Source organism: Drosophila grimshawi, unplaced genomic scaffold (genome assembly GCF_018153295.1).
Source record: "Drosophila grimshawi isolate 15287-2541.00 unplaced genomic scaffold, ASM1815329v1 contig_311, whole genome shotgun sequence".
Classification (NCBI taxonomy): Eukaryota; Metazoa; Arthropoda; class Insecta; order Diptera; family Drosophilidae; genus Drosophila; species Drosophila grimshawi.
Window position 1 is genome coordinate 24511322 of NW_025063098.1, and position 14687 is coordinate 24526008.

Genomic DNA, 14687 nt, shown 5'->3' on the forward strand with positions numbered 1-14687 from the left:
GCTTCCGGGCGGCAGTCTTGTTCCTGTGTTTTGTTCATCCTGACTGACTGCTGTCTGCGTCTTCGTTTCGATTCGGGTTTTAGTTTATTCTTGTTGTTGTTGCTGTTGATGTTTTTTTTTGCCCTCCTCATCTCCGCTCCAGCGACTTCTTTGGCCTTGGGGCAGGTATAAATGCTGTTGTAAATGTATTTGTAAATGTAATGAGATTATTACGCAATTAGTAAAAAGTTTGCTGCGGGCGACGGGCGACGGTCGGCTCTGCGGGTGAAGTTTCTTTGGGGGAGGGGGGAGAGTTTCCATAGAAAAGTGGGCCCTGAGGTAGGCTTTTAACTGCTTGGATTTTATAGCTAATTTATTTTTGCGTGCGCCTCCGTTATTATGTGTTTGTGGGGTAGCTTTAATGTTTGCCTTTTCAATGAAAACCCAAATTGGCCTACAGTGAAAAAGAACACAATGTTGGTTTTAAACAGCTTGGCAAGCAGATAATTGAACAATAATTCTACTTTTGAGCATAATAATAAAGCAATAAAACTGAACAAGCATGATTTATCAGCAACCAAAACGAGCCTCTTAACTTTTACAGACGGTCTTTAGCAAAATTAATGTATGCATTATATTTTCTTGTATATTCGTTCTTGCAAAAGTTCTTCGTCTCAAAAGTTTGTCGATATTTATTCCATTCACTTGTATATTTTATATTGTGAATTTAATTTCTTGCATATAATAAATTATATGTGCTTAATTTGTAATTGAATTTGCTTGTACAAAGAGCATAACTGTCGAAACTGTTGCTTTTAGACAACTTGAATTTTACATATTTTGTTGCCAGCTTTTAGGCGAAACTCTTAATTAATTAAAAATGGAGAGCACTTTGTAAATGGGTTGCTTTTTACTAGTGTGTGTCGAATACATTTTTGTCCCTGTGTGTTATATGTGCACTTGTTTATGTGTTTGCGAGTGTGCAACATTTAGGGTCAAAAATATAAAATTTGTGCATAAACAACACACATGCGAACACGGTGAACATTTTATTAATGGCCAAGCACGTAGGGAACACAAAAACGTAACTTGACTACTAACCGCCCATCCACCCATCCACTGCCACTATTCCTCACTTGCAAACAGACACACACGTCTATGAGTTGAGTTGCTCTTGTGTGAGGCCGCTTAAGGGCTCAACAAACACAAAAAGTCAAGACATTTACACTGCACTTCATGCTTCAGCTACAACAACAGCAACAGCAACAGCTGAGCAACTTTCAACATGGCAGAGGCAAATGAACCCTAAAAACAAATCACTATTAAAGACGACGTCCCTATATTCATGCCACTGACTTTTCTTGCCCTTCCAACTTCATTTTGAGGCTGCTGCTGCTGTTGCTGCTGCTGCTGCTGCTGCTGCTGCTGCTGCTTCATATTTCTAATTATGTAAAAAACTTTGCACCATGTTGCATTTTCGTTCTCTACCAGCTGAGAATGTGTGTGTGCCCAGGGGCAAATTGTAGTTAAACACAAGACTCGGTGGCTGTTTCTCTATTCTTACACCCAGCCCATTTGCCTCTTTCCTGCCTCCCTTTCATAGGGGAAAGTGAATTGCAGTGGGCGTGTGGTGGCTTTTCTTCGTATAGTTGTTGCTGTTGTTGACACACCAGCGGCAATTTTGTGCTGTGCATTTGCCCACTCTTTCCGCTCACCCCACGCTCCTTCTCTTTTCCCTTCTCCTTCTCTTTCTCTGCCTTTTTCTCTATTTCTGCTTCGCTCCATGCGGAAAAGTTCACCCTCTACAATGCTAACTTGTTGCAGTCTGGCTGCGAACCTTATGCGTTTAGAGCTGGCGTCACATTTGCCCCCTTAGGCATTCAACATGCTTCAATTGCTGTCTCTACCTTCCGCTATCGCTCCTCCCATCCCCTCTCTCTCTCTCTCTCTCTGGCTACGCTTCGGTCTAACGCTGCTCGTAAGCAGCTTTGAAAATTGTTTTTGATTGAAATTTAAACAAAAGCTGCATCGTTGCTGCCAACAGCAAACTAAACGCGCTGCTAAACGCCTCTAAACATCGTCCTGGCCAAAATGAAGCCAAACTCACCAGAAAGCAATAAAAAACGAAACTGAGAAGTTTTGAAAATGGGGCATATCAACTATGAGACTTTAAATGTTTGAAAGACACCCAACATACCACAATACACCAGTACACTCAGATCACTCAGACCAATTTCAACTGTTGTCATTTACTAGCCAAAATAAATCATATTAATTTATATACATTCTTCTTGCTATTTCTTCGAAAGCTCCGAAGGAATCATGTAATATGTCCCATAATGTTTTCCTTGCGGGACAGCGTATTGATTGGCTTAACTTAAATGCCTTCCTTGACTTTCTTGTAAAGAGTATATGAAAAAATCATTGCATACTTTGGAGGGCTGCGCGTTGGCTTCAGGTTATACGACAACGCATCTTTGTTGTGCCATGTTTATGTATACCTTCTCTGCATGTGTGTGTGCGTGCTTGTATCTTGAGCTATGTGTGTGGGTGGATTGGATGTGTGTGTGTGTGTGTGTGTGCGTGTGTATTTGTAAAGTGGCAGCAAAGTTTTTGCGTTGAAGGCGCAAAGCAAGAAAAACGAGGCAACGTCCCCAGCGGCGTGAAACATGAAAGCGAAATTCCTTTTATTACACTTTGTTGTTTTGTGCTGCTTTTGTTTATTGTTTGTTGTTGTTGCTGTTGCTGTTGCTGCTGTTAAGCATCTGCTTCAAATGAAATTGTTTATCAAGTTTGAACTTTGTGAGAGAATTATGTAAAATATGTTTTGCGGAGTACGTCTTTTGTCCTTACAGAATGTTTTACATAAAAATTAATTTTCTGCTCGAGTTATTAAACATTTATGTGCCATGTCCTGTTGTGGCCCCATTGTCTGTCATCCTTTCCATCATCCGTTCCTCAGTCCTTGAGCCAACCAGCATTCCAGTATAACAATACGTCAATCCTAATCCACAGCAACTGTCTCCCTTCTCTCTCTCTCTCTCTCTCTCTCTCTCTCTCTCTCTCTCTCTCTCTCTCTGTATGTCTCTATCCGTAGTTTCGATTGCAAACTGTGCACTAGAATCATTCGGTAAGCTGCCCAGTTGCCCAGAACTTCCGCTGCAGAAGCGGCTCATGCTTCTCCTCAGCCCCTCGAGTAAAGCGCTTAACATTTGTGGAATGCAGCGCAACCAACTGGTAAAGCGCTTAAAACTGAATGCTCATCATTGGATGGGGGCTTCGTGATTTGCTTTTTGATAGCAGTCAACTTGGGGGGAAAATGACCCCCTTAACATGCATATTTATTACTATTATTATTAAGACTAGGCCAGCAGCTAACAGCATAAATAATAAATATCAGAGCACAGTGGGACAAAATAGCGAAAGAGTTTTAAAACCAGTATAAAACCACAATAATCTCAACTCTGCTGCACAGCTGCTTTTAATACTTCTCTTTTAATACATTTTCTTACAATTTCATACGCATTCATCAATAAATTGTACGTTTAAACTGGTCGCATCGTTTGTCTGCCGTTTGTTTCCATTGTTCGATTGTTGGCTACTTTCGCTTCCAAATGAACAGTTGTGGCCATTGAAATCAAATGAGTCATGAACCAAGCCCAGCCATGCGATTTCTCTGTGAATTGTGAAACAATAAAAGCACAAACCAAAAAACCCAACCCAAGCCACTGACAAACCCGACGCCCACCTTTAAAATGGGAGATGAGCAGCAGAAGCGACCCTGACAAGGACTCTCGCAGCCTGCAGCGCCTTTCTGGTCAACTGAGCAGCAACCACCGTCCAAACATACACTGAAGGTCATCATCAGCAGCAGCCTTCTCCTTCTCTCAATCATCTGCATTATTATGAACATCATCACCATCACCATCACCATCACCAACATCATCATCATTTTCATTCTCATTCTCAGACCCTATTTTGGTTTATCCTCATCATTGAGTTGTGCATTCTGCGCTCGCCGGAAGTTGGCAGCCGTTTGCATTGTTTTTGGCATTTCATTTGGCGTCATTCCATTGTTGCTTTTGGTCAGCAATACTCCCATGGCCATCGTACTCTATCGCCACCACTTCGTCCCCATTTTCCCCATTCATCTTCTTCCTGCTCTATGATTCGTGCTCAGCCATTGAGTTGATGATTTCCGTATGCATAGCCCATTTTATGCACAACTTCCGGAAATTTCATTGCGGTTTTTTGCAGCGGATGTTGAATTGTTGTTTGTTCCTTGTTGAGTTCCTCTGTGCTTATACCTTACTACTCTTCCACGCCTATGCTCTTTATCTCTCTCTCTCTCTCTCTCGCTCACACATACACACTCATTTTTCTCCCCTTTATCCCCAGATCCCACCCATAGTAAAAGTTTGAAATGCTTTTGTTTATAACAGTTTTGATTTGGATTTCATATTTTTTATTTGTTATTTTTTTATTTTAATTGAATTGCGCATATCTATAAATATTCATATAAAACAATATGTAAAATTTTCACCGTTGCAATTTCCATTTGGCTGTCAATTTTCATGCACGTACGTATCACGAAAATTTCGACGTATTTCTGAATAACAAATTGGATCGATAATAATAATGTGCCAAGAAGTATGCTACGGTTTTTGATTGCCTGCGTATGCCTGAGCATGTAGCTCGTGCTATCTCTTTCAATCACTCACGTAGATTACGTAACCACATTTCCGGTTGTGCTCCATTTGGCATCAGTGTGCAGCTGAAAGCAGCAGTTTCACTCCTCTCTCCTCTCTCCTCTCCCCTCCAATTTCTGACTCCATATGCTCGGTGTATGTCCATCTGCTGCACGCATTTCAATAGCTTTGCGGTCGACTCGCTTTATACTAAATGTGCTTTGTGGCATTTTGTATAAGCAGCAGCAGCAGCAGCAGCAGCAGCGAGGCTGTAAACTGGAATAGTTAACGTGTTGGCTCGTTAACCATACGTTTCTAACTTGAATCGAATTTCCCTGTTCGAAACGGGCAACTGAAACGATATCGAATATCAATGCCGATCACCTTTACAGTGATTTCTGAGCTTTATAAAGTGCTTAAGATGGGTATAGCGTTAGAGAAGTGGATTAATTGATATAGTTAATTTACTTTAGCCTATTTTTCCAGTATTATGCACTTTCTTTTGAACGATTTAAAGAACTATTCATCGTTCTAGGCAAATTTGGTTTAGTAAACCACTTAAGTTCTGAAAGGATTCCATATGTTAAGCATATTTTTTGGTTGCAGCTACTTCAAGCTTTCGTTTCTTGATCTTTGATCTTTTTGGATGGATATACATATCATTTATATATCACATATACAGCTCACGACTTGGTAATCTAGGCTTTGATCTCCATATTGTATTATTTTGTAACCACTATAAAGACCACCCAATCTTGACTTTCATCTAATCAGTGGTATTTGCGCACCGTTTATCTTTTATATTCAATCTTGGGTTTGCAAGCTTTCGTCATTTCATATTTGCAGTGGACTTGGCGATTCCTTTCTTACCCTCAGTTTATTGTCGTTTCACCTTTTCTGTCTGCTCCTTGTCGCATGCCTTACCCTCCCAATCACTGGGAACAAAGGGGTTGGCTGTGACGCTGGCTCTAAGGAACATTTTTGGTATCCCATTGTTGTTATTGTTATTATTATCATCAAGTTGTCATGTTAAATGACATTTGCCATATTTCATTCATGCAGAGGAGATTTATACGTGTGTTAGTGCCTCTCTCTCCCTCCCTCTCTCTCTTTCTCTTTCGCTCACACACTCTTTCGCATTCAATGTGTGTGTGTGTGTATAGAAAAGCGACGAACGCAGTTGGTCCAAAAGACGCAGAACATAAAAAAGTGCTGTGGCATATCCTGCTGCTACAATATATATCCTGTATATCCTGCTTCCTTTTGACCGTTGAAAATGAGGCATGTGAACTGTTGCGGCTGCTGCCAACAATGATAATAGTCTGCAACATCTTTTCTCTCCCCACCTTGCACTCTTTTACTCTTTTCGCCCTCTATTGTTGTCGCTATTGTGAGTATTTTGCTTGGAGTCCTGTGTGTGTGTGTGTGTGTGTGTGTGTGTGTGGCACTGTGTGGCGCTCCATTTGTGGCATGTGTCGGCAACTGGCTACTGGCAACTGGTTATCAGCTTTGAATTCTCATATTTATTTTCATTTACATGCATTTTCATAATTTGTCGCTCTGCTTCGCCTTCGGGTCGTTGGCTGCTTAAAAGTTTAATTGTCCTCGGCACCATTTGCTTAGCTCCTTCCAACTATCTCTTCAGGTGGTAACTGTCCTGCCGTTCTTCATTCTCTTTCTATCTCAATCTATTCTCGTTCCTATAATTCACTTTTTCCTTAGCTGTCACTCGCAGACGGCATGTGGCACAACTCCTCATCCTTTTGTCTGCTGTGCTGTGCTGTGCTCTGCTCTGCTGTGCAGCCTTTTGTCAACTACAAGCAGATGGCAATTATACAGACATCCACACACATTTAAGAAAAGATTTAAGGACGCGCTCATACATACCGATGGCAAAAAACAATTAAGCTGTGAACATGTGGGCGGCGGCTTTTCTTCATTTTCTGTTCTATGTTCTATGATCGATTCTTTGCATTTCAATCAACATTTCGCATATTACATTTTAAGCCGGATATTACAAAATGGCCGCTCGATTGATTGTGCGCTCAGTCACAATAAAAATGCCCCATTTTCTACCCTCGTCGTTCCCCAACTGCGAGCCACTTGCCATCCCACCAAATGATTAAAAAGGACATCAAAAGAAGTTCTCATAGCATTTACATACTTTCGGACGCCCAGTAGCGCCAACCACGAAATTAGCTTAGAGTCAGCACCAGAAGTTGGCGAATCCATCCCTCCCAAACAGTATATTTTAAAGGAGAGGTCGAAGAAAATCATAAAGCGCAGACAGCCAAATAACAAAAAAGAAAAAGCCTGAAAAGAAGATATTGATATAGTACAAGTATCGTCCTTGTGTACCCTCCTTTAAATGGGCACTTTAATTTAACATTAATTTTTGTCCTTTAACTGGTGTATAATTAAAATCTTTTAAGTTGAGCTCTTATTTAATTTACAGATGTATTTATTTAATTTACTATTTCTACTAGGGTATTTCAACTTCGTCAGACCGAAAACCATTTTAGGTTTTTCTGGGTTTCGGGTGATTCGTTGTTGTTGTTTGTTTTGACTTAGCTGCCAAAGCAACAACCGCCGTCGCCGACAAATGTAATTATCCAAAAGTTTTTACTATTTTTGTGTGCCCAAAAAAAAAGAAAAAAAAAATAACCTGGCAGACTGAAGCCAGCTAAAAAACATTTTAAAAAGGAAGCAGCCGTCGCACTTGTGTCAGCCGCAGGCGTCTCTTGGTGGCTTTTGCGGCTTGTTTCTATTTGTCTGGCAGCCGCCAAAAAGTAGAAAATTAAATTTGTTTCAACTGCAGACTTTGCTCAGGTTGTTCCACGCAGATCTGCCCTGCCGGCATAGAGAGAGCAGCATAAATACACGCCCGGAAGCTGATTTTCCACTTGTCAAAAAAAAAAATTAAATGGCTGCTTTTGGCGGCGACTTTTTTTGTTGATGTCTTCCGGTGCTTTGGCTTGTCGTCATTTTACTGCGAATTGAAAACGCTTTCCCAGAAGATTGTTGGGCGATTTATTAAAGTGAAATGCCAATTTTTGGGCCTGCTAATCGCAGTAAAATGACTGGGACGTGCCTCAGATCCAGCCCTATCCAAACAAAAAACCAAACAACGTATTTGGAATTTTGAGCTTTATTTGATTTGTTTTTTATTGTTTTGTTACAATGCGTCAAAAATGTGATACGACAAGAAACAATGAAAATTTACACAATTCATGAATAAGTTAAGCCAAACGTGTCATGATCCCCAAATTGATGGATGATTATGCTTAATTTGTCCTATTTCAAAATGTTAAATGATGCTGATGAGAACGTGACACGTTTATTAACTCTGTGTTTTATGTAAATTGGTTTACACAATTGGCTAATGCCATATACCTTAATATTATTTGGATATCTTTGCATATGGTATTCGTTTGGATTATTACAATAAATAAAAGTTCCATTTTAATTACTTGATAATGAAACATATAAAATACTTCAAATATTGTTGGAATCGAATGGATACCTTGTCTTAGGTGCATGAATATTTGGAGACTCTTTTTGCTTTATATCGTTTCGGAATGATTTCCATGAAATGAATGAACAGTTGTAAATTTAAGCTGCCATCCAAAAATGGTCACAAAACTCAAATATAAAGACACAGGACTCACATGTCAATCTTTAATATCTGCATGTGTCTGGTATTATATATTAAACAACAATATAAAATATGCAATGCAAATGTAGGCAAAGAAATGAAATTGAAAAGAATATTTTGTGTAATTTATTTTCACTGCATTTTAAGTATTCATGCGTATGGCAAAGTTGACTATGTAGAGACTATATATATGCATATACGTACATAGTTATGGGCCTCAATTCTCTAGAGGGTCTCACACACACACACACACACACACATACATACAAAACATACACTAGCACAAAATTGAAGCTCTGTGTGCATATTTAAGGGCCTACCATCTAAAACGGAAGCCGTTGAAGTGCTGCGTGCCTGGAAATCTTTACATTTTATGACTTTTTTTTCGCCAAAAAAAAAAAAAAAATAAAGAAAGATTTCCTTGACTCGACTCTTGATGCTCGTTTTTAAGGTTCGTTGCGGCTCAGGGCCTGAAGCATGATTTTTAAATATTTTATAACAATTTGTGCGAAAAGTAAATAGCAAAAACCTCCATTCATTCACCTCCTCCAGTACCTCCAGTACTTGTGCTCCTTTCGTAACTGGGAAAAGCTATTAGCGTTGAATTGTGTGCTGATTGAAATTGAAAGGCAGCTGTTTGTACAGGTTTTTTTTTGCTCTTCTGAGGTCGTCCCGCCCCGGCCAAGTTAAATGATGTGTGCCGAAAGCACTTGAAACCTTTATGAATATCATGCTAAAATATGATACAAAAGGGACGTAGTTCTATTGTGCTTTCTGTTTGATTTATAGCGCTCTTGTCACTTTAAAGCATTCGTTGTTAAAGGTGTCTTTTCATTAAGAGCCATTTCGACTTTAAACATATGACCGGAGGCCAAACTCTAATTGTTAACCACTTAAGCGTTATTTGAACTTTTAAGTGATGTGCACCCCAAAGTAGGCAACAATTATTAATTTTTATTTATTTTTTTTCCGGGTAACAAATTCACTTGTACATGTGTATGTGTGCAACACCTGCCCATATATATATATATATATATATTTGTGCCTCTTGCCATGGTTACTCAGAGCTTGCCCTTAGGATAGGGGTTGTTTTGGTTTGGATGCTCCAGCTTTTGCAAATCATGTTATAGCAACCGTCCAAAAGCTTCTTGTTAACGCTTATGTTGTCTGCTTACGGTCTGCTGCATTCTCGAACATTTTTGGGCCCATCGATGCGTTGCGTAACACACATATTTGGGCAAAAAGTGGGAGTGGCACGGGGAGGGGCATGGAAGACGAGCTGCAAACTGTTTGAGTTAAGAAATGTGTTTCTAATTTTCTAGTTGCAATCACTTTCGGTTATTGCTTAATGCTCTCTGCCTTGATTTGGGTTCAACTCCAGATCCAGATCCAGGTTCTTGTCTATTTTTTGTTGTGCCCTTAAATGTTTATAATTTGCCAAAGTATTCGTTTTTCCTGTGTGCGGGCTAAGGAAGGGAATCAAGCAAAGTCCTCAATAAAAATTACCAATATTTACTTTGCAAAATGACAGTTCCACTTGGATATACTTGAGCGCTGTGGAGCGGAGGCGGTTGGGGGGGTGAGGCCTCGAATCCCCTGTCAACTTTGCTACTTAATAAAATATGAGTGGCAAAGTGGAAGATACAAACAGGACAGGACTCGGGCAGAGGACAAAACGACAAACAACGTGCAACGGGACAGAGATAGATTCAGGGCCAGGGACATGGACAGGGACAGCGACAGACAGAGACAGGGACAGGGACAAGGACGTGCCACTAATGGCTGCCAAACTCAAGTGCCGCCGATTCGCCTGCCAAAGGGATAAAGAAATAAATAGAAAATGCAAATAGATGGCAAGACATTTGGTAGAGGATCTGCAACGCAAAACCAGACGAAAACTTTTTCAGGTCCTTAACAACCAAGCCTGTGGGACCTGGACGATTGTGGGTGGTTTGGGTTAGGGCAGCACTTTCCTCTGCCTCTGCTCGTCTGTCGTCCTGCCATACTGCCACTCAAGGACACGCGTTGGCCATAAACTGTTGATTTTTATGTAAGTTCGTGCCGCGACAGTAGCCAACGGGATCTCGCTCCCTACACCCCCCCAATCCGTTCTTGATCCTATCTCTGCCGTGCACTCTGTTCCAGGTGTGTGGCCACTAAGAGCTCTTGTCTGCTCACATTTTCCCTCTGTGTGCACTGTATGACATGTGTCAAACTTAATTTCGACTGTAATTTCAGTTAGCGTAAGCTCAAGGTCACTGACTTCCTCCCTCCGGCACACGGCACACTGTCCCCTGCCATAGTATTTAAGTAACAGCTTTTGTGGCATGGCATTAGCCTCGAAATTATAGCGCTCAGTGCTTACGCATGTGATCCTCCCCAGCCCCCTCTTCTGCTGACTCCCACCCTGCTGGTTATAAAGCAATTTCAATAGTTTTATGTGTGTGTGTGTGTGTGTGTGTGTGTGGCATGCATTTTACGACTTAATACTTGTACATATTGGGCGCCTGCTGCTGCTCAGCTACAATTTCTTATTGCTACTTTGTGTTTCCACACATTACATAATGTCATTTTGTCATTTTGTCAAAATGTGAGAGAGTTTATTGGACATCCTTGGAGTATATTGAATTTTGATCTGCTGGAATAACTAGAAAATTTGCCTTCCTATAGACACATTGACTCCATCTGTAATTTTATATTCCGTTTGACTATGAAGCTGACTTCCCCAGAATTGCCTCTACAGATTCGTGTTTGCAACTTCTACTTTGCTGCACATCCGTAAGCGGTTTCATATTAGCATTCTGTGTTTCATTGGACTATAAAATAAATTGGCATTCCAAACAGAATGTGATTTTATTACACATATTTTAATCTAACAAATATTAATTATAACTATTCATTTAAGAGTTATAGTTTATTTCATGGTTTAATCTAATTTTCTCTGTCTTCTTTGCTTTCTTTCAGGTAAGTGACGACGTGCTTTCGCTTGCTTTGAGTCAGAATCAAGTAAGATACTTTTTTATTTTTCATTTGCATTATCATTATTTTAATAATTATTTTAGTACTAAGGCGTAACTTTTAAATTGAATCTTTAGTATTTGTTGGTTAACACTCATGCATCAAGTTTAACACCTTTTCTGCCATCGTTCTCAAATCGTTGTCTGGCTTCATAAATCAATCAGAGCTTGTATGGCGTTGGCTTCAGTTCGTTGGAGTGCTCATGGGATGGGAGGACGTTTGTGGGTGGTATGGAGATCCATCAGGGTGTAGGGAATTTGTCGTTTCTGCCTGCCGAACGTTGCAACAACATTTCCGGCGCAAAGCAGTTAATTTGTCAAATGTCTGCACTTTATCACCATATCGTCAGACTTGGAAAATTCCAACCCGCAACTTTTGCCCCTGCCACCTAACCCTCCCCTGGGACTGCACTGGGGCTAGTCCCGGAAAACACATTACGCACTCAGGCATTTTGGGGGCTCGCTTCTGTGAAATTTTGGAGCGATGCTGCGCAATCAGTGCACTGATGCGGTTCCCTCAGGAACGAGCAGAGAATCGCAACAGCAGCGGTAGTCAGGGCTCGTCTGCATTGTCAGCTCCCTCTAAGAGGAAGACAGAGCGTGGGGGCTCTCAGAACGGCTAAAAAAAAAGTCACAGGCAAAGCAATTTAAAGTTGCATCCATAACAGAAGCAACGAAAACATCTAGATTTTGGCCTGCAGGGAAATCTGTCCAGACCAATGTTGGCCCGGCTCGTGCCCAACCCCACACAGGCCACCAGCAACAGAGAGCCTGTGACTCCAAAAGAGCGAAAAGCCACATGCAAAATCGTAATTAGAAAAGTGCTTGCATGATAACTCACTTTTTGAGTTGTTGCGGCAACCCTGGCAGCGCTCGACAACCTTTCTACTCAGACAATTTAATAGCTTTGAAAATCAGCTATTAAATGGAAAGCGAATGGTCACCCTATCCCATCAAATTACCCAATCTATTTACATAAGTGGTCACCCTAATTGCCAGAATAATTGACTAGGTGCTGTGGAAGAGCTGTGGCCATGCCGCCTGTCAATATGTTGCATTGCATAACCAAAATATTTTAACACTGGCAACGCTTTTGCATGCAATACTTTTTAGGGAGCAAAAATGCCATCAAAATGTCATTACCGGCACATAGAGAGAAGGATGCTGGGTAAATGTTATCTGACAACGAAATCGTTGGGATTACGCTATAAAAAAAAAATAACAAAGAAAGAAATGAAAAGAATTCCATAAAAATAGGAAAGTATAAAGCATTTCTCTCGTCTTCAACTTTAAAGCAGTTACTCACGCCAAGGCTTACAAAAAGTTCCCTTCTGAGTTTTTCCCAACCCGTATGGTTAAAAGCTTAATATTACGGAAATTAATAAAATTGTTAAAGATTAAAAATTGACGACGCCCAGCAGCTAATACCAATACAATTATGTGCACGCATCTCGAGCCTTGGCAACCCTTGAGCGAAGGGTTGCCACCATAGGTACATACATAAATAAACTCGATTTGCCACAATGTGCAACAGCCTGCGCATAATTTCAATGTTGCAACCATCAATTAAAGCAGACGCGTCGACGGCCGACATGAAATCAACGCCTAATAAAAGGTCGGACACCGCTTGACCAGGGTTGTCGTCTGTCGCTCCACCAGCACCACAAGCCTTACAGTTTTACGCTTTGTTCATGTTGTATGCATTTCGGTCGCTATGCGGTCTCCATTTTGTTGCCCAGCCACAATAACGTGTCCCAGCTACTATGATGACGACACCGACACCCAACAACAATAGCATAGCAACAACAATAACAACAGCGGCAGCGGCAGCGACAGCAACAGCAACAACCCATGCAAAACAACAGGAAGAACAGCGGTCAGTGCTGGATGTGAGCTTGTATAAGGGGCATTAGGCCTGGTCTGGACTCAACTGAACTGGGCTGAGGTTTTTTGACACAGACTGTTCTGTGTAGTCTGTGTGGCATGTGGGGGTGTAGGGTGTTGGGTATGGGGTATGGGGCATGGGGCATGGGGCATGGGGTGTTATAACAACGTCATCAACAGTCGGACAGCAGCAACAGCAGCTCTAATGACAACCGCACGTCATCAGTGTTGTCATCGTTGTTGCTGCTGCTGTCAACGCCTACATGTGACACGCCCAGCCAGGCAGGCAGCCAAGCGCATGCACTATAAACATGCAGATTCCTAAGGCGCCCGCCTACAGCACAATGGTGCCATCTAAATTGAGTGAAAGAAATTAAAGAAAAAAATTTTTACTTAAAAAGAAATATAAAAAGAGGTTAAAAATTAATAACACCAAATTGTTAGGACTTCATTCTTAAATTGCATTCTTTTTTACATTTCTGTAATGGAAATGTGAGGAAAACACAATTCGAGAATTAATAATGCCAAATAATAGTACAAAATGTATCAGAACTTTAAATTGCATATGTTATTTAGATATCAATTTTGATATACCTATTTACCTTGATCCATAGATTGAAAGGAGGAAAAAGTTTATAAAATATCATTTATTAAATGACAGCAAACAGCAAATAACATTTTATTTAATCAATTTTTTCTTGAGTTGGACATTTAAGTTTTGAAAAGAATATATTTTATACCACTGTGCCATGGTGTACCCTGTTTGTGTTTTGCACAATTTTTGTTACAGCCGGCAGTCGTTGTTTTCAGCTGTTGCTGTTGTTGTTGCTGTTGTTGTTGCTGTTGCTGTTGTTGTTGTTGTTGTTAGACGGTCATGTATCATTGGCATGCAAATTTTTTTTGGCTATTTTTTTGGGGATTCTTTTTGACATAACACAATAGCAGGCAGCAGCGCAGAACGTCTGTTTGGTCTCGCTACTGTCTCCCTTTCTATCTGCCTCTCTCTCTCACTCTCCCTCTCTCTCTCTCGTCCCTATTCCTATCCCTAGTTAGAGCTTCTATTTGGATCTCCAGCTGCGTTCATTTGCATTATCGCATCTAATGATTGTCATCATCAAACAATGTTGCTCGTTAGTTTTGCAACACGACAGAAAATTTAACGCACTTTGGTGGCTCATTTGAAACGCAAACAAAAGAGAGCTGCCAACAGAGAGGTGGAGCGGGGCAGGCTTAATTTGGCATTGGCGCCGTCAACCATTGTTAACCCATTGACGCTTTAGTCGTGTTACTGCATTAGACTCCCAGCGGGAAAATAGCACTCACACAACCCTTATAAATTGCACATTTCCCTCTGGCTGTCTGTGTGTGCGATTTCATTTTTAATGCAGGCTATTTTCATTTGTTGAAAATTGCCATGCAAATGCAGGCAATATCAAGCAAAACGCCAGCATCAGATCTCCGCCG

General features: G+C 40.8%; 1 protein-coding gene across 4 annotated transcripts in view; it reads left to right on the plus strand.

Moving 5' to 3' along the window:
- LOC6568094 (maternal protein pumilio) overlaps positions 1 to 14687 on the plus strand; it is a 106126-nt gene that overhangs the window by 61583 nt on the left and 29856 nt on the right. For 2 of the 4 annotated variants that reach the window (XM_032740791.2, XM_032740792.2), the window contains one exon: positions 11287 to 11328. The exons of the other annotated variants lie outside the window; for them this stretch is intronic. In XM_032740791.2, coding sequence (XP_032596682.1) covers positions 11287 to 11328 — 42 coding nt within the window. The remainder of the gene's footprint in view (positions 1 to 11286; positions 11329 to 14687) is intronic. 4 annotated transcript variants of the gene reach the window in all.